The following is a 26683-nucleotide window of genomic DNA, read 5'->3' on the forward strand; positions in this document are numbered from 1 at the left end:
AGGTAAACACGCAAGTCCACTTTACTGAGGGAGAGGCAACAGTTTTATAGGGGCTGGGGAAGGCTGATTGGTCGAAGCCACGCCCTGTTCTGATTGGTTGCCGGCGAAAGGTCAGTGGGCAGTACTGGGCGGGGGAGGGGTGGTGGTTAGGGATTGGCTGTCGCTGTTGCTGGGGGAAGGGGCAGGGTTTTGGGATTGGTGGCTGCTGTTGCTGGGGTGGAGGGCAGACTTGAGTTTCCCGCCCACGCCTGGCTGTTGCTGCTGTCGGGGGAAGGGAAAAGGGCGGGCTGGATTTTTCCGCCCACACCTGGCTGTTGCTGCTGTCGGGGGAGGGGAAAAGGGCAGACTGGAATTTTCTGCCCTGCGCCTGCGCAGGGAGAAGGAAGAAGAAGGGTGCTGCCCCACAAGGCATCGGGTGGCGCCATCTGGGAGGAGGGGCGGCCGCGGAAGCATGGCTGCCGAGAAGGGGAGACCCGAGGGCACTCTGCGCCCATGCCGAGCTTCCTTCAGGGGTGGCGGTGGGCCCGACCAACCACCCTATTATGGGGGCAGCGGAATTAGGCCTACCGCGGCCGCTCCCCTGCCAGGCCAGCAAACCACACTTCAGCCCAAGGGGTGACTGCATTTCCCCCTTCTATTCAAATAAGGGCCAGGATGGCAGCAGCAACAAGTAGCCGAGGCCCAAGAGGCAGTAAGCAATGAGGGAAGCGGGGCTGAAGAGGGAGGTGAGTATGACGGGGATACAAATGTACAATTTGGGGGGCAGTATCTTGCCCTTGCAAGCAAGGGTGGCCAATGTCCAATTCTTGTTGATCTCGGTGGCTATAAGGTCCATCTGCTTGTTAAAAGTCCAGGATGACAGCGTTTTACAGGTAGTTGATCTCTTCTTGGCGGCGAAGAGCGGTAGAGGCAGACTGTGTGATGGTCTGGAGGATCGCAGCGGTGAGGACAAGTCACGTCAGGGCACCTGCGACAGCGTCGGGAGTGGTGGAGACGTAGGCGAGGACAATAAGAAGGCCAAAGTCTTCACGGGCGCGAGAGAGGCCGATGTTAATGGGGCGGGCCGACATGGGGCGGCCCAATCTGCAACGCAGTGGGGGTTCAGGCAAAAAAAAAGGAGGGGGGCGGGGGACGAGAAAGGACGCTTTGGATGGCTGAGAAGAGGAGTGAGGTCGAGACAGGAGGAAGCTCCGCAGAAGTATGGGGAGGCAAGAGCAGAAGCGTTATTGGATGCTAGAAAGCAGGCCACGGGCCGGGGAAAGCGGGTTGCGGGCCGTTTAGCAGGGCTGGAGCTGCTTGAGAGCGATGGCGGCATGGGGGGCCGTGGTTACAATCTTCTGGAGTGGTAGCAGCTAGACAGATGGCAGAAAATATTATCAAGAAAGCAAAGGTTATGAGGAAGAAATAGAGTATTAAAGGCTGTGGGGGAAGTGAGAAGATCATTTAGAGGATAGGGTTGAGAATGGTATGTTTAAGACAGAAGCTTTGTGGTTTGTAGGAGACTGCTTTATAAACGAAGGAGAATGAGGGCAGTAAATATAGTAACGATAGATAGGAAGATGACAGTGAGGAGGAGTCTTTGTTTAAGGTTCCAATCGTCCGGCGCAACAGTGGCTAGGCCGATAGCGAGGGGTGTTGCTAAATAGACAATGGCTGCAAAGACAAAACCATTTTTTGTTTCCTTAAGAATAACTTTTCTTTAAATACTTAGTAGCATGCAATATTAGAAACCGTTTCCTAAAAGCAAGTTGGCAGGGGAGCTTGGTTGCTGTTAATCTTTCCTGTTATAAAATTACCTTTTATTATTATTATCATCAATTTAGTTTTATATATATATATTTAAGAATGACCTTTTGGAATTAGCCATTTAATACCTTAATGTAAACTATTGAAGATAAATTTTATCTTTACAGAACACATTCCCTTACGTAAAGTTATCACAATACCTTTTACACTTGCCGCATGCAAATTAAATTTCAAGAGTTTATGAAAAATTAGCCATCTTACTTTAGGACAAAATACGTCTTTTTGCAAAACTTATTACATTTCCGTTAGCATTTTTACAAACTTTTAACCTTTTTAATATTCATATAAGTTTTACATTCTTTATATTATCCTGTGAAGAAAAATAAGTTATTCATTTTAATCTAGGCAAGAACAACTTTTTATGAAGACGTACAGTTAATTTTGTTAATTAAGACTTACAATTTTTTTTTAAATTGTAGATATCTTATTAACATTTAAACTTATGTATTAATATAATAAACTTAAGTATTAATATAAGCACTTATTTAATTTTTGGCCATTTGAATAGAGCTCTTTTAAAGATTTCTAGTAATTTATATTTACCATCCGGAGGTATCACAATATACGTTGACATTGAACGAACAGACAGACAAACACAGAACAATTACAACACATTAACAGAAATATATAATTTATTTACAGTTGACTCATAATTCTTACTTTCTTGGTATAGCTGCTTTTAAATCTTTTTTTATATAGCATATCATAGATTATACCCTTCAAGATTTTTTCTGGACTTTATGTTGCCTGTAATAAGCCAGGAGGGAATCTTTTACCTTCCTGCTCCACAGCAAAAGTGACCCTATCTATAAGGCGAGTATAGGTGTCCGGGTCCCAAAGCTGACACGTGGTAAGCCACGGATTAAAGGGGAGAAGAAGATCCCAATATACTTGAAGCTGTTTGAAAGAGATCTTACACCGGTGAGTGTCTAGGAGACCGGTGAGGGCCCGAACTTGTGGGGCTTGCTTAGCAGATAGGATGTTACCCATTGCTAATGGCCTTTTGGAGCCGATAAGAAAAGGGGCCCTTACCTTGAGAGCGCGGCGATGGGAGCCGAGGTGCGCGGTGAGACGAGGGGTCGGAGCCGGTGGGGCTCTGACGGTGGTCGCAGGCCAAGAGAAGGCCCCAACGAGGGGAGGGTGGGACGACGAGCAGTGGAGCAAGGCAAAGGGGAGCAAGCGCAGAGGGGAGGAGGCAGAGGTGAAGGCAGGGGTGGAGGTGCTCAGGCACACGCTCCTGAGAGTTTTATTGGCACCTCTTAATCATAGCGGGTCGGTATAAGCCTCCGACATGGAAGGAGAAAGCCATCCAGCGATTCTCCCAGACCGCCGTGGATCATATGAGGTCACCAAGGTTCAGGAGCAGCAATGCAGAGCGAAAAGATAGGGGTGAGAAGAGAGGAGAGCGTAGGGCTATGGTAGGGTTACTTCAGACGTGCAAGCGCGTGCTCCCGAGAAATCCAAGGCTCCTCTTAATCATAGCGGGTCGGTATAAGCCCCCGACATGGAAGGAGAAAGCCATCCAGCGATTCTCCCAGACCGCTGTGGATCGTATGAGGTAGCCAAGGCTCAGGTAGCAGCAATGTTGCACGAGAGAAGTCCCAAGGTGAGAAGAGAGGAAGGCGTAGGGCTGTGGTAGGATTACTTCAGACGTGCAAGCGCACGCTCCCGAGAAATCCAAGGCTCCTCTTAATCATAGCGGGTCGGTATAAGCCCCCGACATGGAAGGAGAAAGCCATCCAGCGATTCTCCCAGACCGCCGTGGATCGCATGAGGTAGCCAAGGCTCAGGTAGCAGCAATGTTGCACGAGAGAAGTCCCACGGTGAGAAGAGAGGAGGGGGGGGCCGCCAGGTTATGGAGTGAGGCTGTGGTGGGGTTGCCTTGCCCCACGTTGGGCGCCAACTGCGGCGGCTTGCTCGGTCGGTAGAGGTGGGGTCTGGCTGCGGACGAGGGGTCGGTCCAGCTCTGGACGAGGGGTCGGTCCCGCTTGGGACGAGGGGTCGGTCCCACCTGGGACGAGGGGTCGGTCCGGCAGCAGACGAGGGATCGGTCTCACAAGGGGTTGCGCGGTTCAGCTGACGGGGTCGCCCGGCGAAGCCGGCGACGAAGGGGTCGCCCGGAGAAGCAGGCGACGAAGGGGTCGCCCGGAGAAGCAGGCGACGAACTGGGGACAAGGGAGGCCAGGCCCTTGTCGGGGGCTCTCAGGACTGGAGGGCGCACGGCAGAAGAACTACCGCGGAGACAAGGTAAACACGCAAGTCCACTTTACTGAGGGAGAGGCAACAGTTTTATAGGGGCTGGGGAAGGCTGATTGGTCGAAGCCACGCCCTGTTCTGATTGGTTGCCGGCGAAAGGTCAGTGGGCGGTACTGGGCGGGGGAGGGGTGGTGGTTAGGGATTGGCTGTCGCTGTTGCTGGGGGAAGGGGCAGGGTTTCGGGATTGGTGGCTGCTGTTGCTGGGGTGGAGGGCAGACTTGAGTTTCCCGCCCACGCCTGGCTGTTGCTGCTGTCGGGGGAAGGGAAAAGGGCGGGCTGGATTTTTCCGCCCACACCTGGCTGTTGCTGCTGTCGGGGGAGGGGAAAAGGGCGGGCTGGATTTTTCCGCCCACACCTGGCTGTTGCTGCTGTCGGGGGAGGGGAAAAGGGCGGGCTGGATTTTTCCGCCCACACCTGGCTGTTGCTGCTGTCGGGGGAGGGGAAAAGGGCAGACTGGAATTTTCTGCCCTGCGCCTGCGCAGGGAGAAGGAAGAAGAAGGGTGCTGCCCCACAAGGCATCGGGTGGCGCCATCTGGGAGGAGGGGCGGCCGCGGAAGCATGGCTGCCGAGAAGGGGAGACCCGAGGGCACTCTGCGCCCATGCCGAGCTTCCTTCAGGGGTGGCGGTGGGCCCGACCAACCACCCTATTATGGGGGCAGCGGAATTAGGCCTACCGCGGCCGCTCCCCTGCCAGGCCAGCAAACCACACTTCAGCCGGAGGGGTGACCGCAGCAGGGTCCACAGGATGGAGGAATAAAATATGGGTTAGAGTGGAATTAATGATATTCTACTATGGAAATATTGTGACTAGTAATGGAAGAAATTGTAGCACTGATCTGGAGAAAGCAGCCATGGTAGTTGCAGGGGGTTGAGGGAAGAAGTGATGTGATGTGGGGGCATTTTCAGGACTTCTAGTTGCCCTGAATGATGTTGCAGGGAGAGATGCTGGACATTATACATCCTGCTACAACACACTGTGCAGACTGTGGGAGAGTGTAAACCACAATGTGAACTGTTATCCATGTGGTGCGGTGGTGCTCCAGGGTACGTTTGCAAAGTGCAATGAGTGTGCCACGGTGGTTGAGGAGGTTGTTGAAGTCAGAGGATTGGGGTGGAGGTTGGGGGTATATGGGAACCACTTATATTTTTTTAATATAACATTAAAAATAAAAATAAATAAAAAAGGGAAAGAAGAATATGAGGTTCCCATATAACACACACCCCAGCCTAACTTACTCCTCCCACATCAACAACTTCATCATTGTGGCACATTCATTGCATTTGGTGAATACCTTTCATAGCATTGCTGCACTGCATGGATAATAGTTGACATTGTGGTTTACACTCTCTCCCAGTCCAATTAGTGGGTTATGGCAGGATGCATAATGAACAGCACCTGCCCATGCAATATCATTTAGGACAACTCCAAGTCCCATAAATGTCCCCAGTCATATCTCAAAGAAGCAAAGAATGTTATGTGTGAAAAGAAACAAATCATATGAAATAAAAGGCATACACCTCTATCACATGTCTCCATAATGAGCTTACTTATATTTCAATTAGATTCATGTTTAAATTCACATTAGTTATATTTTTCCTAAGTGAATTAATTTCCCATTTGTTGGCTGCCAAACTAACTTTATTATTGATAATTTTCCTCATGTGCACTGGAATATTAATATGCTATCTTAAGTATTAAAACTTCTTCTCTCTCCATTTAGGATTCACTCCTGTGTGCATCAATGAACTCTTATGAACCTTTAACACAGAAGAAGGATTTTCATAAATATTCAAGTATAGTTTTTTAAAATTATAACCTCAGTCCTCTGTGAACTGTTATTTTTTTAAACAAATCAATTGTATTGTCATGTATTAATAAAACTTAAATTCATTCAAAGTGTACAATCAATGGTATTTAATGTCACATATTTGCACATCCATTACTTCATTCATTCTTAAGCACTCTCATTATTCCAAGAATAAAAAAAATAAAAACAAAAAGCAAAATCATGACCTCTCCATCTCTCTATGCTTCCCATCATACACAGCTACTCTTCTTTTTAATTCTTTCATTATATTTGTATTTATGTTTTGTAAAACTGTCTTATAAATAGAATATACTGTTATCTTTTACGTATGTTTATATTTTGTTCTGTGTGGTCCCCCAGTGTCTTATTTTTTTTTTCATTTTATTTTCAATGAACTTTTAGGTTACAGAAAATTCTCTTTGAAAATATAGGAAATTCCCATTTCTTCCAACCCTTCCCTCTCTCACATTTTCTCCTATTATGAACATCTTGTAACACTGATATAAAGAGAATTGTCACCAGAGGTTCTGAAGGGGGGGAGAGGGAAGAATAGGTGCAATATTGGTCAATTTGGAGACATTAGAATTGTTCTGCATGAATTTGCAATGACAGATACAAGCCATTATAAATGACAAAACCCATAAAATTGCATGGTGCAAAGTGTAAGCCATAATGCTGACTATAGCCTGTGGTTTGTAGCAATTCTTCAATATACATTCACCAATTGACACAAGTGTTCCACACTAATGAAAGATGTTATTCATAGGGGAAAATATGAATGGGGGAGGTAGAAGAGCCATTGATAGCCCCTATGGTTTTGCTCTTACATTGCTATACTCTAAAACTTCTTTAAAAATAAAGTTAAAAATCTACAAGCTCATTGAAAACTGTATTTATACCTAATTCAGAAAATTTCAACACTTTCACCTTCCTCTCTGATTCTAGACTTATCACCTTTCTGAGCAAATGCATTGCTCTACATTCATAAACATTTTCCAAAGTCCCACGTCAAAAGTTGGAGTCTCAATTCCTGACCCCACACTATTCCACATTAGCCTCCTTATCATATCTAGAATCAAACAACAATTTCTTGGAAAACTAGAATGGTAGAAATTTCTGTTACAAAGCCAGGAATTAAGAAGGGAAAAATTATATTACAAGGTAGGTCTTCTTTAGTCCATCATGTATTGGAAAAGGGGATATTTTTCCTCAATATCACCAGGGAAGGGCCACCTGGATATGATTGCATTTACATTTTGATAGCTCTTTCTGCCAATTTTGAACCCTTGGACCACAAACTTCCCATTAATCTTTGGAATAATATTCATCCCTATATATCCTCAAATATTGAAAGGAACTTACCAGCATCTAAGACTGCAAAATAGCCACAGTGGTGCACAGTGACATGTGACCTTCACTCCTACCTGAAAGGAAAAGAATAAGTCCTTGTTGAATGTCTGTTTCTGGGGTTACAAGAGCTCTAGCAACCATAGCCTAAGGGGTCATTAACTATCTCTAGTCAGAGAAGGCAAACTTGAGTGTGGTAGGCCATAAATTTATGTGTATTCCCACAACTTAGAACTCCTCGCGTTTACCATTGATTCACTTGTAAGTGATGTGCCCACCTAATGGGCACATCTTTAAATTCCCTTTAAAGTCAGTTCCCATAACCCCCCCCCCCCTTTTTAATACCAGGATAATAGAAATCTCTAGTTTTTGCATGTGCATAGATCTTCAATGTGGTAGAGTATGTGGGGTGCTTTCCAGCTACTTTTCTCTGTCTTATGTTGAGAAAAGACAAGAGTTTCCAATATAAGGCCATGCTCCCACAAAAATGCAAATATTAGAGGAAAGCAATCTGGACGTGGAGGAATGGATCAGTATAACTTGCTGATCTATGGGTTTAAGATGGTTTATAAGGACTGAGGTGTAAATACATGTGTCAATTTTAGTAATTCAAAATGCACATTTATTTCTACATTGTTCTTAAGGTACTGGTTTGTGAGTTTTGATTTTAGCATGACTGTCTCTTATCCAGGTACAGACACATTGCCATGTGGGTGACACTGATCAAATGAAAGGCAGGCAGACTTGGGTCTGCCATATAGTATATGTTGTGTGGCTACACTAGGACCTATGTATTCTAGGATGCCCATCTCTACGGACTCTGGAGTCCATGATCCCAGGATGCTCTTCCTAAAACTTGCCCAGCATAAGTCCTTCATGACACAGCATTTTTCTGATGGGATCGACACTAGTTCATTGACTACACCTGCTGCACTGACAAGGTTTAGGCTAAAACTTCCTGGAGAGGAGGTGGCCCCTGGAGGCTTATTGATGAAATCATAGCACCTATGGGTGAAGAGGATAATCCAAACATGTTTTCAACCATTGATTTTCACCTGGGCACAGGACCTCAGATGCAGAGCCTAAGGGCAAAATATGTTCAGTTCACCCTATTGTCTTTGAGGATATGGAAAAGCTTAGCAAAAAGAGGTCATTAGAGAAATCAGATTCCCCTTTCCAGGTCATAATAATATCCTGCACAAACACACACACACACACATATATGGGTATATCTATCTATATATCTATATCTATATCTATATCTATATCTATATCTATACACATATCTGTTTGTGGCTACAGGTTCCATTTCAGCTCTGCCTGATGAATACTTTGCACACATGTAAAGCTTTGGCTGTGATTCATGGAGACACTTCTGCGATGTACCCACTGATTTTTATTTTCCTGCTCCTTCAGCTTCCCCTCTCTGCGTGGCGATTAACTGATCCTACCTGCTTCCACAGAATGAAACCCAGTGTATTTAAGGATGGAGATCTGATTATAGGTGGCTTTTTCCCCCTTTATACATTTCTAACAAATGATGGGATCACCCAGCCTACAAAGGAAGTCTATTTACAGCAGTAAGTGCTTTTTCATTCATTTTCTGCATTGTTATTTGGTTGAATGCTGCCTAGGCAATTTGCTGATGGCTCGATCAACATTCTCCACATTACCTGCCCTCCCATTCACACCTGCTACCCACATCCCAGAATGTGAGTAATTTATTTTGTTTCTTCCCACTGCTATTTTTTCTTTGAAAGGGGAATGAGAATATTCTATTTTTCTTCCTTTTAGTTTCCATGATTTTCCCTTTTCCAGTGCTGAAATCCAAGTGAGACAGCCCTCTCCAAAAAGCTCCACTCTCCTTGCCTTTCCTCCTGACTCTGCTGCCACAAGCAGTGGATCAAGTGTTATGTCTTAGAAAACCTATCCTTTGGCATTAGAGCTTGGCTAAAAGGTTTCAGGTAAATGTCTGTTCCCCAAACAAGGGTTTGCTAATTATTCTTTCCCCATGAGGATAGTCACTAATATTCTTACCAAAATGACCCAGGTATCTGTGTCCCCCATGCATGGTCAGACTTCTTACTGTCGGCATCTGGCTACTGTTTGAAATATCTCTGTATCATCACCTCTCATGCTTCATTCATGCCTCCTCGAACAGGCTGCCTGACCAGGTATAAGAGATGAATGCTTTGTGAGCTATTTTCAACTGCAGCTTGGTTCTGATTCATGGGGGCATTTAAACAACCTCCGTTTTTAGATCTCTGTGACTGCCAGTTCTATATCTGATGGTGTAATTAATGAATTGATAAAGTGACAATTCAAGGGATCATGTTTCAAAAAAATTGATAAAAAGAAATTCAGGAGATTCCAGCAGATAGTTTCTGCTCATGTGAGAAGAGGGGACTTCACTCAGTAAAATGATGTTTTAATGCTTTTTGAAAGTGCCTGAAGCATATAATTTGCATGCAGTTCCACAAAATTTTGACAGGGGATGGAAGGGTTAGAAATTTGGGACCTCTTTCTCCTTCGAAGGACTTTGCAACTAAATTTTCTGTCTTTACATTTCTGGATATTGTCTGCCTATCTCTTCCATTCTTTAATACTCCTCCAATGCTTCCCTGCTTATTTCCTCTCCATAATTTTCCAAAATATATTTGTCCCATTGTCATCAATGACTGATGCGCACACCTCATTCTGAAGGATGCTGCTGATTGCTGCCTTTTAATGCAGGAGTAGAGCTTGGCTCATTCAGGGACATTTTGAGCTGAATTTCCTGGAATAGAAGGCCAGATTTTCTCATCTGTCCCAACTTGCTTTAAGAACCCTATAAGGCTGAGGGAAAGAGAGGTGTAATGCCTGACAGAAGAGGAGGCACTAACTGCTTTTTTCTTAGACTCTGCTATCCACTCAAACCACCTCAGGGTGTAGCGATTTGCCTTTCACAGCTTTGGACATTTTTCTATTCACATCTAGGGCTTCTCACTTTTTAAGAATATTGTTGTTAGTGGAATTAACAAGAGCATTTTCATTAAAAATTCATTTCATCATTATGTTGTTGCTAGCTTTAAATATTTTTCCATAACATATCTTTAAATATAAAACAACATGAAATTTCAGTTAAAGTAAAATTTAGGTATATTTTCTTTTATTTTGAGTGCCTTTCTGGCCATGTCTCCCTAATCTACAGGTTGATAAATAGATGTGCTTATTCTACTACTTTGTGGTTCCTTTGAGAACTGGAAAGATTTTGCCTCAAGTATGTAGTAGATTACTTCGTTTTATATTCCAAAATTATATACTTTCATCACTAATGAAACAGTTCATTATTCCAAGACCAGCTTGATAATGCGTGAAATAGTCACTTAAACACAGATTGGTTCTCCATTTTCTGTTCTGTCCTGTTGATATATCCATGTCTTCCAATGCCATTCCCATTCTATTTAAAATAATGTGCCTAATTAAATATTGCAAATATTGGTTTCTGTTATATTCTCCCCTTAGTGTTCTCAATTATTTCAATAATTTCCTGAACTTACCATATTTCCAGAAACCTCAAACTGTATTAACATTAACTTTATAAATGTCTCAATGATTTTTAAAAATAGTTTTATATACCACTCAAATATTCCAAATGATTATTGTGCTGCCGTCACCAACATCCATTACCCAAATGTGTACATCATCTCTAAGAATATATCCATGCCCACTAAAAAATAATTCCACCTTCTCCTTCACCTCATCCTCTGAGCCCTGGTAACTGGGAATCTATTAATTGTGCTAACTTTTTTTTAAACAATCAATTTTATTGATACATATTCATGAAGCATACAATTCATCAAAAGTGTGCAATCAATGATATTTGTTATCATCACATATTTCTGCATTCATTACTTCAATCATTATTAGAAAACTTCATTAATTCAATAATAATACTACTAAACTTTCATAGAATATTTGTAGACTATTGACGTAGGTGTAATATTTTGGGGGATGTACCAGGGATTGTGTGTGGGACCTCTTACATGGAAAGCTTGTGCTCAACCACTGAATTAGACCCACTTCCCTGTTTGTCATACATTTACATTCCTCAGTAGAGCTTCGTGGTCTTGTTCACAGGTAACAGACAAATTGATTTACAGGTAAATTTACAGTGCATTTATTGTTAAAATATGTCTTAATAATATCAATTATGAATTATATTAATTTTTACTTGTATTAAAATATATAAATGAGATTGCCCAATATTATACCATTATTAATATTAAGAATTTATTATTAATCAACTGCTACCTTATCTGTTTCCTATAAAGCTTAATAAATTATTGATATTATATTTAAACATTGTTAAGAATTGTCTATATATGATTGACTACTTCCTTATCAATTACAAATACTTTTCACATTTTCTCTTGGTTTCCCATGTAAACCTCTTGCTTCCAGCAAGATTGTGGTTTGCTCCTTTCTTTCCATTCTTTTTTGCCTGTTATTTTCTTGCATTAAGTAATACGCTGTCAATGCCAGTAAGGTACAAGGCAATCCTGGAATTAACAGACCTCATCCTGCCCTTGATTTTAAAGGTAATGCTTTTTGTTCAGGGATTCTTCAAGCACAGGGCATCCCACAATACATGACGCATATGACATTCTGCATCAGCAAACTTGGCTAATGGTTTTGGCTCATTCAGATCCTGAATGGGGAGAGTATTAGACTGTGCTGATCAGCCGCTGTGTGGGGGTGATCCTTCCATGCCTGACCTTCAGCCACCTCCAATTTTGATTCACTATCTTTGCATTAAGCAAAGTCTAAGTTCACAATTTAAGTGCATTTTTGTTTTGTGTTTAATCATATTAAGAAAATACTCTTCTCCTAAACAAATACATTCAGTTAGATGCTCAATGTTCTTTAATGCTTCATCTACTTATTTGAGTGTGTACTTTTTTATCATTGCAGAAAAGTGAAGACTGATAAACTGTTACCTAATTCGCTAATAGTACTTTTTTACGATTATTTCATATTATTTTCTGCTTGGGATTTGTCACGGCTATGGTGCTCCTTCTTTTTCTATATTGTGGAAGAGATTCCTACTAGATAATTCATTTTTTTTCCATAGGGACTATACCATCCTACTTCCTTGTAAAATGTGTTTATAAGACACATATAAAGAAAAATGAAAACTTGAAAGCCAAAGTGTGTAGCTCTAAAGATACCCTAGATTACAAAATTTAAATCCATAATTAACCAGAGGTAAGTATATGTATATCTGGATGAGGATAAAATGCATCCTTAGGAATTGAGTGGTAGGTACATTCATAATAAAAAAAGGTTCAAATCTTCACAAACAAATAGCAATTATTATAAATATATAATATCCTCAAACAAATAAATAATGAAACAAGGTATAAACAAGGCATCATAGTGAAAAATTTCAATATTTCTCTCTAAAATGACAACATATATCTACTAAACATAAATTATGTTTGAAAAATTTGACAAGTTTGATTGATTGAGCATATGTGGAAACCTGTGTCCAACTGTTGAAATGCACAGTAAGCGATAGCTATTAGTGTGTTAATCAAGCCTGTGAAAAAGACTGTTTGTAATGGATGCAGGAGACTTTTGTTCTTCTTGGAAATTCAGTTGCCAGGTAAAAATATGAAAGGAATTTCATTTGTCCTGCAAAAGGGGCTATTAATAAAGGAAGTGGAACTGTGCACCAATCAACAAGATGAAAAGAGTAAGGGTCATATGAAGGGAGTACAAAGGAAGATCTGAGATTCATTGTTAATGTTATTAGGATTGTAATATTTGTTTAAGAAATGGTTAAGAGACTTCCTAGACATCATGACACCTTTCCCTTTAGTACACTACAGTGTTTCCAGTCCTGTTAGGTATAGGTAAGGATCACCTTGCACTTCATCAGTTTTCTTCTCCCAAATATTCCTGCCTTGCATGATTCTTCCTAATCGGTGCTCTGACATTCTTCCCAGTATGTCACCATTGGAAGAGGGCATGTCCACAACTTGATGGGGTAGAATCTAAGGCTAATTGATTATCAGTCTTCTTGTGGACACTTCTCACCAAACAGATATTATGCCCCTCTGCCTCTCTCATCCAATTCTGCTTATGCTGTGGACCTGAACTTTTGAAGAGATATACCCTTCAGTTGGAATTATTCTAAACTCATGACAATTATCCTGCTTATATATAAACCATTTAATAATGTGTTAATGTGAAAATATAATTCTTGTTTCTTGATATAAACAATAAATTAAAAATTCTTTATGAATTTTTTCACTCATTACACTTTCCTTTGTAAACAGTATGATCTTCTTCCAAAGATGCAAAATTCAGTCATAGCCTTCAAATGTCTTTTAACTCTTTTAGGATTAGCTGATTTCCAAGGCTTCAGAAGCACTAATCTAGAATGAGTCCATTTTTGCGTTCATCCTTAATTTGGTCATTTTATTGACTTTGAATAGAATCATGATTTGAGTCTTCTGCCTAAATATAACTTTGCATTCCATACAGGTTTCAGACCAAGAACTACCAGTATGTTCTGGCCTTGGTTTTTGCTATTGAAGAGATCAACAGGAACCCCCATCTTTTACCCAACATTACTTTGGGATTTGATCTGTACAATTCACTACACAGTGAACAGAGGACATTGGAGAATCCCATCATATGGCAATCAGGGCTGGGCAAGGACATTCCTAATTACACCTGTAGGAAAGAGAGCAAGTCTGTAGCAGCCCTTACAGGAACAACATGGGCAGTTTCTGCCCAGATTGCGACACTGCTGGAACTCTACAAAATTCCACAGGTGAGCCTCATTAGATGGGAGGGAAGATAAATTAATGTTTCCTTTGCTCATTTCAGGGACCTTAAAAGAAAAGGTCAAATGAAGGAATTGTGTTTACTCATGTCTCAAAGGGTACAGCCAGTACACAGTGACATGATGGGATGTTCACATGTCATTTTCTAGAACATATGTGAAACCAAGTGAGTAAGAGCCAAAGGAGTTTCCTAGACCATTGAGACTGGTCAAGTAGCTGCCAATATGCTCTCAGGGATTGGGAGATTATTAGAAAGTAAGAAGAGCAAATATTTCCTTTTTCCTGTTTAAAATATTGTTTAATGAACCAGTGAGTAGGATTTACAACTCTGCTGAGGCTCAGGGCCCAGCTGCAATTTGGTCTTTCTTGAGGTTCAAGTCTCCTGGATATATACCAACCCCAGTGCCAACCACAGGTGCAGTAAAAGTGACAGAAGAGGCATGTTTAGAAAGGTCACATCTGAGTCCACCTCCATCACACTGAGGAACACAAATTCCAAAATAGGGTCCACTGACAAGGCACTGAACTCCAGAGTCAGCTGCCATGATCATAGTCCTGTGTGTCTCTATAGCCCTCAGGAGCACCAGTACCTGGAGTTGTATCTACTTACCCAGGTCAGGTAACAGGGTGGTTGAAGTTGGTCAACCACCACAACTAGGAATTGAGAGTGCCTACAACTCAAAGTAGGAGAATCACATCCATCAACCATGTGAGATCTGAGTGCCCTCTTGATATAGAAGTGGAGTGGATTTCACCAATCCAGGGTCCACAGGATGGAGAGGGAAATATGGATTAGAGTGAGCTTACTGGTATTCTACTACAGAAATATTCTTACTAGTGATGGAAGAAACGGAGCATTGATCTGAAAAAGTGGGCACTATAGTTGCTGAGGGCAGGGAGAGTGGAAGAGAGATGGGATGTAGGGGCATTTTGGGGACTTGGGGTTGCCCAAAATTATATTGCAGGGACAGAGGCTGGACATTAATATCTTGCCGTAACCACTGAATGTACTGGGGGGAGAGCGTAAACTACAATGTAGACTCTAATCCACATGGTGCAGCAATACTCCAAAATGTATTCACCAAATGCAGTGAATGTGCTACACTGATGAAAGATGTTGTTGATGTAGGAGTAGTGGTGGATTGGGGTGTTGGGTATGTGGGAATCTCATATTTTTTAAGGTAACATTCTATGTGATCTATGTATCTTAAAAACAAAAGACAATTTAATAAAAAATAATACATTGTTTAATATTCATCAGGGCTGATTTTGTGCTTCTGACCAATCTTCTTTCTCATACCGGCTCTTTCACGCCTACCTTTAGCTTGCTTTTGGCCTCTATGACCCACAACTGAGTGATGATGGCAAGCGGTCATCTCTTTATCAGATGGCCCCCAAGGACACAACTCTGGCCCTTGCAATGGTCTCAGTGATGCTCCATTTCAGCTGGAACTGGGTGGGACTAGTCATCTCAGAAGACAATAGAGGTGTGAAGTTTCTATGGGACTTGAGAGCAGAGATGGACAAAAATGGAGTCTGTGCAGCCTTCTTGGAAATGATCCCTGTCACTGAGAGGGCATATTCTTCAAAAGACTGGCAATATCATTTCCAGATCAGAAAATCATCAGTGAATGTGACTGTCATTTACGGTGACTCCGACTCCCTAATGGGATTGAGCTTTTGGAGATGGAGACTCTTAGTTTTAGGGAAAGTTTGGGTTACAACCTCACAGTGGGATTTTACCACCAGTGAGAGAAACTTTTTACTTGACTCACTCCATGGGGCCCTCATTTTTTCACACCACACTGCTGATATGCTTGGTTTCAAAACTTTCATCCAGACAGTTAAACCTTCAAAATACCCGGAAGACTTTTACCTCACTAAATTGTGGTACATCTCTTTTAATTGCTTGGTTTCTGAATCTGACTGTAACACTCTGGAGAATTGTCCTCCCAATGCCTCCTTGGAGTTGCTGCCTTGGTGGCAGTTTGACAAGGACATGAATGAAGGAAGTTATAATGTTTATAATGCAGTGTATGCTGTGGCTCAGAGCCTTCATGAAATTCTTCTTCAACGAGTAGAAATACAGTCAGTGGAAAATGGATTCGGACTGGTGGTTTACCCTTGGCAGGTAATACCTCTTCCATTGAACAGCATGTGTATTTCACTACATGTCATAATCATAAATTTCTTGGAATGCAGCATATGCTCAAGTCAGGAAGTTTAGGGCTGTCTCTTGAAAAGTGCAAGAGATGATTTGCTTGTTCACTGTCTAGGAGGTAAATCAAGCCCTATGCAGAAATGGTAATGAACAGGAAGGTGCCAATGGCAGGGAGGGAAGGAGTTATTAATCAATGGCAATGCTTCTTGTTACTAAGGCCCTCAACTTTCTGCCCACTTAAAGTTTTAATATAAAATACCTAGACCACTTCCATTGAACAATTGCATGACAGCAGGGACAAACTAGTTTTTGAATTAGCTTTAGGCACTTTGTTAGATACTGTATATAAATTATATCATTTAATTCTGCAAGCTCTTCAGATATTGATGGCTTTGCTTGGGGAGAATTCAGTTAGAAATGGAGAGTGTTTAGATATGATTCTTCTAATAAGGTTTGTCTGTATCCCACACTCACAGATTGTTTTCATCTCGTTGTATTTGGAGTTTTCCCCTGTAACTTAATATTTTATGCTATGACATTTTAGTCCTCCTTAAGGTTTCTTTTTTTTTTACTTAATTGAATGTTAATAAGAAAACTGCCTTAGGAAGCAGGGATTAAAGAGTATCAGGGATGTTCTGACCTTGGTGATCTGTCCTTGATCAGAGGACACACTTCCTCACAGGTGTGTCTCTTTTAGCTTCAACCATTTCTAAAGAACATCCAACTTAACAATCCTGCTGGTGACCCAGTGTATTTTGATGATGAAAGGAAATTGGAAGCCAGTTATGACATTCTCAACTTTTGGAATTTTCCAGAAGGTTTTGGACTTAAAGTTAAAGTAGGACAATTTGACTCAGCTGTGCCACGAGATCAACAATTGTCTATATCTGAGGAGGTGATAGAATGGGCCACAGGATTTTCAGAGGTGGGTAGGGCCCAATTACCATGCGTAGTATTACAACAAAATATCAAAAATCTTGTCATGGAGATTGTAATAGGCAAGTTTCTCTAAGGAAACAGAATCAACAGGAGGTATCTGTGAATAGTATGAGATTCAATAAAATTCTCTCATGTGCCATGGGGATGGCCAAGTCCAGATTCTGCAGGCAGGCTGAAAACAGGGGCTCCCATGAAGGTCCCATGAAGGCCCTTGATCAGTTCCCAGGAGACGTTGCCTGTCCAAACAGGAGCTCGGAAATTCTCTCCAAATCCTGAAATCAATTCCTGTTTTAAGGTAGTCTGATTGTAAAAAACCTTATTCATTGTTGACAGAAATCTCCCTGGTGGATTGTACATGTAATCAGCCATTTATGCAGTTTATTACATGATGAACATCCATAAATATCCTTTATAACAATTAGCCCAGAGTTTACTTGACCAAACAGTGACCGTGTTAATACATTAACCTAATCAACACAGAGGCTTTATACCCTCCTTCCAGCTAAGTACATGACCAGATTATTAGTTTAACCACTTACCATTCCACGTGATAAATTTTCTCACCTACTATCCAAAGGATGGAAAAAGAAAACATTTATTTAAAGATACATATCTAAGTTATTATATTTCATACCATGTTATAAACCTGATATCTTATCAATTAATTTGACTTCGGTATTTGAAATTTAAATTTGTTGGTGCTCCAATATGCCAACAATCTAAATACTGATGAATTAAAGATTCACTGTTAAGCGCATGTTTCTGATTTCTTCCCAGACTCCCAAATCTGTATGCAGTGAGAAGTGTTCTCCTGGATTCAGGAAAACCTTTCAGGAGGGAAAGGCTGCCTGTTGTTTTCTTTGCACCCCCTGCCCAGAGAATGAGATTTCCAATGAGACAGGTAAGTTTATACCCACAAAAAGTCCCCAAATCTCCTTTATATCCCCAATTCATACAAGGTATTAGAAAGAATCTGGAGGACAACTACAGAGACAAAATTCTTCCTTCCTTTGTATAGTAATTTCATTTTTACAATAAAAAATATTTCCCTTTGAAATGACACCAATTCTCTGCCCAGAACTAGCTTATTTGAGTCATTGTTCAGACACATGTAAGGCCAAATAGTCTCTAGGAATCCCTTTTGTTGATGCCACCAAATTAATACACCTTTCCTCCCTCTCTTGGAATTTAGTACATGGTGTTACAAGTACCTGATTTCCATATTGAGTGAAAGCTTGTTTAGATTATATTTAAGTAATGTGTTTAGACCTTCCTCAGTTTCTGTGCCTAAAACTGTTCATGACACAGAGCAGCTGCTCAGAATGTTTGGGAATGATTTTAGAAATATTTATTTCTATTGTGTACAAAATGAGGATGATCTAACGTACCCTTAATGAGGAGTTTTAGTTTCCACTCTCCTCAAGTTCCCAGGTAATTGGGGAGAAAAACATAGACTTTTTTGGTCCATGCTTAAAGCACGCAGTAAATGTTTGAACAGGAACCTATTGACCCGTACCTGCATTGAGAGGACGGGTCTCATGGGTTCTTCAGAGAGGTAGGAACTTAGTATTATATAAAATGAGTGAAGGGAGGAATAAAATCTTGGCCAAATTATTATAAATGAAGAAAAGGAAACCACCACTGCATATAATATTCAGAGATTCAGAGTACCCGAAAAGAGTTTCAATGTGACAGGATCACACAGAATATTGAGGATGGGGTTTGAGATATGATGTAGAATAGTCTTTAATATTCTTTTCGTAATATAATTAACATCTTGAAATTATTCATATTCATGATATTAAGTTATAGAATCACTTCTATGGTGGTAAATATCTAAGTTTCTTTTGGTGATTAGTATGCAATTTAATTCCCTGAAATGGTTACTGTTGTTTCAGCTTTTTGAAACATGTTGTTCTAATGATATAACCTGGATTTAGTCAACTTGGGAAAATGATTCATGTACACATTGGTTATAAGCAAGTTTGAGTAAATGCTCCATGTTCACATGTAAAAGAATAGTATATCTACAAAGTCAATTCCCACACATTTGGAGATTAAGAAATACACTATTAAATAACCCATGGTTTAAAGTAAATATTATGATGGGATTTATGATATGTTTAAAATTGAAATTGCCACATTTCATGTCTTATATGATAAGGCTAAAGGTATCCTCAGAGAATGATGTTTAATGTTAAATTTTATATACCTATGTATGTATTATTAGTATGCATATTTAAATGTAAAAAAATCTGATGTTTAAGTATCACGAGCTAAAATAATAACATTAGAGTAAACATAAAGATAGTGGAAGACTGAAAATAATAAGTATAAAAAGAAAATGTAATAAAAGACAAATATGAAAGAATAAAACTCAAAGCTAAATCTAATGAAAGACAAATTGTTAGATAATGATAAATTGATAGATAATGATAAAAAAGTTGCATAATAAATAGTGAAAAGACTTAAAAGTGGGATGTATGTACAGAAATATTAAATCATAAAGGATAGTAAAAATAACTTCATTTCAATATATTTGAAAATTTAAATGAAATTCTCAAATTTCCCAAAAAATAAAGGTTAAGTGTCCCAAGAAAAATGGAAAATCTGAAAATATTCGAATCTACTTAGGATATTAAACCATAGTTTAAAATGACATATCTACTAAAAAAATTGGGGGACCAATGACTTCACTGAAAAATGCATCCAAACTTTCAAGGAAAAAAGAATCCTTATCTACTCAAACTTTTCCAGATATTAGGAAAATGTGGAAAAATGCACATTTAATTATACTAGAAGAGCTTAACATTGGTACCAAAGTCTGATAACATTGCTGTAAGAAATAAAATATTTAGGTCAATTTTTCTCAAAACACTAAACTCACATTTGCTGTTAAGAAAAGCTGCAATCCAAATCCAGCTATATAACATAAAGAACTTATTGTGATGAAGTTTATTTTATGTAAAATAAATCGGTACATGAGCACCTCAAAAAGGAGAAACCATTTCAAAAAAAATTCAGGAAAACATTGAATAAAAGTGAGCATCCATTCAATATTTAAAAATAAATAGCAAAGCCATTGTTTACCAAATTAGAAATAGAAGGGAACAACTTAAATTGGATAAAATCTGTAAAATAGATCTAGCCAGTGAGAAATCATTCCTAGCATATATAGAGTGCTTTTACTAAAGCACAAGAGAGACAGAAAATACAGCAATAAAAAGGGCATGGTTTGAGCACAAGCTCTTTCCTCAAAAACATCTTGAAATGTGCAATGGACATATGAGCTCGTGTTCAGATTAATTACTCTCCAAGAAATTCCAAACAAAAGTCATAGTGAAAAAGCTCCAAGCATCCCCCATAATAGCAAAAATTAAACAACATCCACGTCAAGGGTCTAAGAGAACATGGTAGAACTGGAAAGAATTTTGATTGCTGGAGTTTAAACTAGTGTAACTAGTTGGAAAAGTGGATGGCATTATTTACAAAGATGAATATTTAAGTAGCTTATGGCCCAGTAATGGAACATCATATTTGTACTGGATGTCTAAAGATGCCCTTATGAGTATATGTTATTCACCAGTGTACAAGTTTTAAGAAGAACTGCACGAAAACTCAACATTGAATGAAAAGAGCAACTCCTATCCAATTGAAAGTCTGAATGTCGAAAGAAGGTCAGAGCTCTAAGAGAAAGTTTGAGGGGAGAAAAATAAACAGATTATAACACACACTTCCTTGAAGTCAATGCAAGTTGACAAAAATGGATAAAATTACCCAATGTGTTTCTTTTAGGGACTTATAAATAAGTTAAAATTACTGAACATGAGCTGATGACACATTGCTTTTCTCACCAGATATGGATGAGTGTGTGAAGTGTGCAGATCATGAGCATGCAAACAGTGAGAGAAATCACTGCCTCCAAAAATCTGTGACCTTCCTGGCTTATGGAGACCCTTTGGGGATGGCTCTGGTCTGCACAGCTCTTTGCTTCTCTTTTCTCACTGCTGTTATTCTTGGGGTCTTTGTGAAATACCGAGAAACTCCCATAGTCAAGGCCAATAACAGGATCCTCAGCTACATCCTCCTCATCTCCCTCAAGCTCTGCTTCCTCTGCTCCTTACTCTTCATTGGTCGCCCAAACACAGCCATCTGCATCCTCCAACAAATCACATTTGGAATTGTGTTTACTGTGGCTGTGTCCACTGTTTTGGCCAAAACAATCACTGTGGTTCTGGCATTCAAAGTCACTGCTCCAGGGAGAAGAATGAGGCAGTGGCTGGTTTCAGGGGCACCTAACGTTGTTATTCCCATTTGCTCCCTGATCCAGATGACACTCTGTGGCATCTGGCTGGGAAACTCTCCCCCATTTGTTGATAAAGATGCACACTCTGAGCCTGGTTATATCATCATCGAGTGCAATAAGGGCTCAGCCATTGCCTTCTACTGTGTCCTGGGATACCTGGGCTGCCTGGCTTTTGTGAGCTTCATTGTAGCTTTCCTGGCCAGGAACCTGCCTGACACCTTTAATGAAGCCAAGTTCTTGACCTTTAGCATGTTGGTGTTCTGCAGTGTTTGGGTCACTTTCCTCCCTGTCTACCACAGCACCAAGGGGAAAGTCATGGCAGCTGTGGAGATCTTCTCCATCTTGGCCTCCAGTGCTGGATTACTAGGCTGCATTTTTGCTCCAAAGTGCTATATTATTTTCTTAAGGCCAGATAGGAACACTCACCATGGGTTATGGAATAAAACACATTCTGGGGGAAATAAGTCTTCTTAAGTTTTATCTCATTTGGTTCCTAAAACAAATAGGGGGACTGATGAAAATCTATTCCATGCTTGCATTCAGGTATTAGATAAAAATATAATGTAATTTATCCTCTATTAACACATGAATTTCCTACATTCTCTCAAAGTGTTCAGGAACACCTCTTTCAGCCATCTACATTTTTAACTTTAAATTATATTTTTGTTTCCTCATATCAAATACACTCATGAAGATGGGTACTTTGCATTCATTTTGTGTGTAATTACCTAATTTACACATATTCTCCCACTTTGTTTTGCACTTCTGTTTTCCTAATTTCCCTTATAAACTCTATCAACATTTCCTTTCTTTCATCTCTTTATGGTAGTCTTAGTGATCCAATACCATTTATGGACTATTCCTTATTATCTCCCAGTTTTCCATGACCAGATTTTAAGAATAATAGATTCTTATATATAAACAACTCATTTTTCTGAACTTCCTAATGTATTTATTTGACTTTTCCCCTCTTGAACAAATACCACAATATTTTACTATGCTCAGTATGATTACCACTTGTATTTTATAATTGATAGTACATTTCCTTCATAATTACTGCACCATTTCTGGATTTGTTGGAGAGAATAACCTCAATATGTCTAAGCGACTCAAAAGCGTGTCTCGCAGAAATGCTGATTGTAGGGAGGAATGATCTAAAAAAAATGGGATTTGTGTTCTCCTTTCTAGCTTCTGTAGATTCCAAGTTTGATCGTATAGAGAATGCAGAAAGCTTTATGGGCTGAGCATTAGGTTCTGAAATGCAGTGTGTTTAATGGTTTACTATGATTTCAAGAAATAATCATGGCATATTATTCCATTTTATTAGTTGTAAAACTTATGATTCACTTTGCAATTCAGAATCTTACTTAAATTAGAGGTCCTAATTGAGAACATATTTTAGAGATGATTTCTAAGAATATCTGACATTTTTTTCTGAGAAAATAACATATTCTTCTTTTGCAATTATTGAGAATTGAATTACTTACTAGTATCAATTAACTCAGAATCAAATTTTATTCTCAGCCTTAGCAAGTAGATCAAAGGATTTGAATCATTTTCCACCCCATTGTGTTGAATTTCTCTTTCTCTTTTATTAGCCAAGTATATAAATATTGAGGAAAGAAATGGAGAGAGAAGGAGAAAGAGAAAGTCAGAAAGAAAGTGAGAAAAGAAGGGAGAGAGGGAGGGTGGGAGGGAGGGAGGAAGGAAGGGAGGGAGGAAGGAATGAAGGAGGGAAGGAAGTAAGAAAGGAAGGAAGGAAAGAAGGATGAAAGGAAGGATGGAGGGAAGGAATGAAGGAGGGAAGGAAGGAAGGAAGGAGGGAAGGAATGAATGAGGGAAGGAAGGAAGGAAGGAAGGAAGGAAGGAAGGAAGGAAGGAAGGAAGGAAGGAAGGAAGGAAGGAAGGAAGGAAAGAAGTAATGTAGGGTAAGAACTCTTGTAAATAAAATCAAATTCATTTTTGAAGATGCAACTTTCTGCCCAATGGAAATACAGTGGTAATGATGATGTTCAAGATCCTTTCATCTTACTCAGATTGTTCATTTTCAAATAGCCTTTTTCAAGATCTGTATCTCTGAGATTTCACATAAATGTAATGGGCCTGTTTTATAAGCCTAGACCCTATTTGGTCTTTGAAAATTCTCTTAATCTCCTAAACTTCAATATAATACCACCTGTCATGCTTATCTAATATAAAGTGCTATGTGGATCCAACAAATTGATGACTGCCTTTTGAAGTGAGGTTCTTTGAAAAAGTCTTATGGATTAATTTTTCAAATTTACATAAATACTGCTTTATGAGAAAAAATGCAACTGGAAGAGGAAGGACAAGCACTAAAATTAATTAAGTACTGTGCTGTATACTTTCTGTTTGCCCATCTGCATCCATTCTCCAGCCTTCTCCTCTAGGAAATCATGATGGGAAAAAACAACTCCTTAAGTAAGGAGGAATGGTGTTGGTACCTAAGACTGTTTTTGTTTATTTTCTTTCATTTGACCTTTGGAAATGGCTTGTCAGAAGCTATATTAAAATACTATTAGATTTGGGTTGGAAATATATTTAAGTTATTGATTAATTTTGGGAAAGCTCATATATTTGCAACGGGCAAGTTCTCTCTCTCAGGATTTGGCTATCTCTTTCCATTCTCTCCTCTACTCATCACCATTCATTGATAATTTAGGTATATATGTGTATTTTGCATATATATATATAAATACATATAAGGGTAATAAATTCTCCTATTTGTTGTACGTAATATGAAGGTCTTTTTTATCTCTGCTACATTTTCAAAGGTTATTCATATTGTATACAAAAGGCATTATTTCTCTTACTTCTTGGTTCACATATTTCTTTAGGCAAATTCTCCTTTCTTTTTCTTTCCAATTCTTTATCTCTCTTATTTCTTTATTTGTTTAATATGATGTGTAGTCTTAGAGTTGCTCATGGAACTCCATCTATTTCTCATGTCTTAAGTGGAAAATTTGTCAAAGATTTCATGATCACCTAAGGTGACTATGGCAAATTGTTTTATCATAACCATTTAAGATAAAAAACTATTTCTTTCATTCTAGATTGTTCAGACGTTTATAATGATTTGGACAATATATTTTTGACTTTCCTCACAGTGTATATTTTTTCCTTTACCTGTTAACTTAAAAAATTTCATTAATAAGACTTAATATGAATTGAGAAAAACTTTAATGGGCCATTCTGTTATGTTCTTCTATTAGACTGGAGTAAATTTGCATGAAGTGTTATTGTATTTGTTTAAATTTACATTAGCCTATAATTTTTCTTTCTAGTGTTATCCTTATTGGATTCTTAAGCATACAAATGAGAATAAAAATGTTTGTTAAATGAATGGATGGAAGAAATGACTGGATAGAGGGATGGATGAATGGAGAGAGAGAGTCAAAGGGAAAAAGTTGGAATGATTTGATGGATGAATGAATGGAGGAAAAGATGGAAAGAGAGAGGAATGGACAAAGGACTACATAGAGGAATAGAAGGAGATTAGTACAACTGATAAATAGAGAAACTGAATGAAGGTAGAGTGAGATGATAACACTGAACGGGTGAGCAAATAGAGGATGAAGATACAGAATATCTAAAATAAAATCAGTCTAACTGTTGACTGTCTTTATAAAGATAGACCCTGTGATGCTCTTATGCATGCTATCATAATTATATAAGGTCACTGCATAACTTGGATCTCTCTGGGTTTCAAATAATAGAAAACAGAACTTAAATTTGCTTGAGCAGAAGAATGAAGTTGATTGCATATATAAATTATATCTTCTCCATCAATCTTGAAATGTACTTACTCCCATTGCTAAAATTGGGTCACATGCTCATTTTTGACCCATGGACTGCACTAGGTAGAAAGGAATATTCTAATAGTTTAAGACAAAAGAGCTGATGCCAGGTGTGTAGGTCAGTTTGATAGCACCCAATCACCTATTTTCTGCACAATGAGAAAGAAACAATTCCCTCAAAATCTGTGGTTTTAGAATTGGAACAAGACTCACCTAGATATTGGGAGCTAGTCAACGATTTTTAAAAGCATATACATTATTTCATTTTAAAATTCCAACCATGGTGTTAATACCAATATGTTAATTGTACTGAAATGTTGTTGAAGAGCATGTCTGCATGTATCATATTATATCACACCCACAAGTTAAATAACTTGTCTGTTTTATTAAGAACAAATCCTTATGGCAATAAGAGCTAAAAAAAAAACAAAGAGCACTGTATAAAATAAAGTGTCCACAGTCTAGGAGAAAATATTCTTAATACATATACCTGGAAAACTCCCTGATGCATTAATATATGCTGAATACCTCCAAACAGCCCACATCAGAAATGGACAAAACTTGAAAAAAATTTGCAATTTATCATATAAAATGACCAACAGTACTTATAAATTAGCTTAATATATTAAAAGCCTTGATGACCACAATATATTCTAACACACTAGAATGGCTAAAAGTGAAATCTTTTCCTTTTCAAAATGAAGAAAAGAACCAGGTGATGACAATGAACAGCTTATAATTTTTAGACTGATCTATTACTTCTTTTTTCAAATGAATTGGCTGTTTTATCCATCTCCATATGTGTGCTTCTGGGAAGAGAATAAAGAGAATTAAAAATGAAAGAGTAGAATGATATCTGAAATCATCTGGTAAACTTCTAAGATTCTCAGGAAGTATTGAGTCCAGGGAATATTTTAGTATATTTCCTCCTATATTTTATGTATTTAATTTACTTCCAGCAAGTATCAGGAACACTGGTCTGAATCTGAGCAAAAGGATACTGTAATCTGTACCCTTTGTCTTACAGATGAGGTAACTGGTCCCCAAATCACAGCAAATTAGTTGTGGGAACAGTAAGCAATATCTACTCTTAAGTGAAATTTATTTATTAATCCCTTCATTTTTCCTTCATCATCATCATCAGTAAGAAGAGGTGGTTCAAAAGGTCTTATCACTTTCTTCATGTACTATTTTGCCTATACCAAAATGATAAACTATATTCTTTTGAGCACTGTTGTACAACGTGTGCCACAATGTGAAAAATGTTTTCTATGGGGGGAAAAATACAGAACTTTAAAAAAAAATAGGGCTCTTATTAAAGTCACAAATCATAAGCAAATATGTTCAAGGTCACCGTAATTTTAGAGCAAAGCATCCTGTCTGACACCTTTGGGGAACTTGTGAAC

At 39.1% G+C, this 26683-nt stretch overlaps 1 protein-coding gene across 1 annotated transcript; it reads left to right on the top strand.

Annotated features, from left to right (window-relative positions):
* Window positions 1-8597: 8597 nt before the first annotated feature.
* LOC131273015 (vomeronasal type-2 receptor 116-like) lies at window positions 8598-21933 on the top strand. The gene is made up of 6 exons (XM_071212781.1): window positions 8598-8797; window positions 13749-14040; window positions 15378-16184; window positions 16912-17139; window positions 17931-18054; window positions 21011-21933. The coding sequence occupies exons 1-6, from the start codon at window positions 8598-8600 to the stop codon at window positions 21931-21933; spliced, it is 2574 nt and encodes an 857-aa protein (XP_071068882.1).
* Window positions 21934-26683: the final 4750 nt, after the last annotated feature.

The sequence above is a fragment of the Dasypus novemcinctus genome, chromosome 30 (assembly GCF_030445035.2).
Source record: "Dasypus novemcinctus isolate mDasNov1 chromosome 30, mDasNov1.1.hap2, whole genome shotgun sequence".
NCBI classification, from domain to species: domain Eukaryota; kingdom Metazoa; phylum Chordata; class Mammalia; order Cingulata; family Dasypodidae; genus Dasypus; species Dasypus novemcinctus.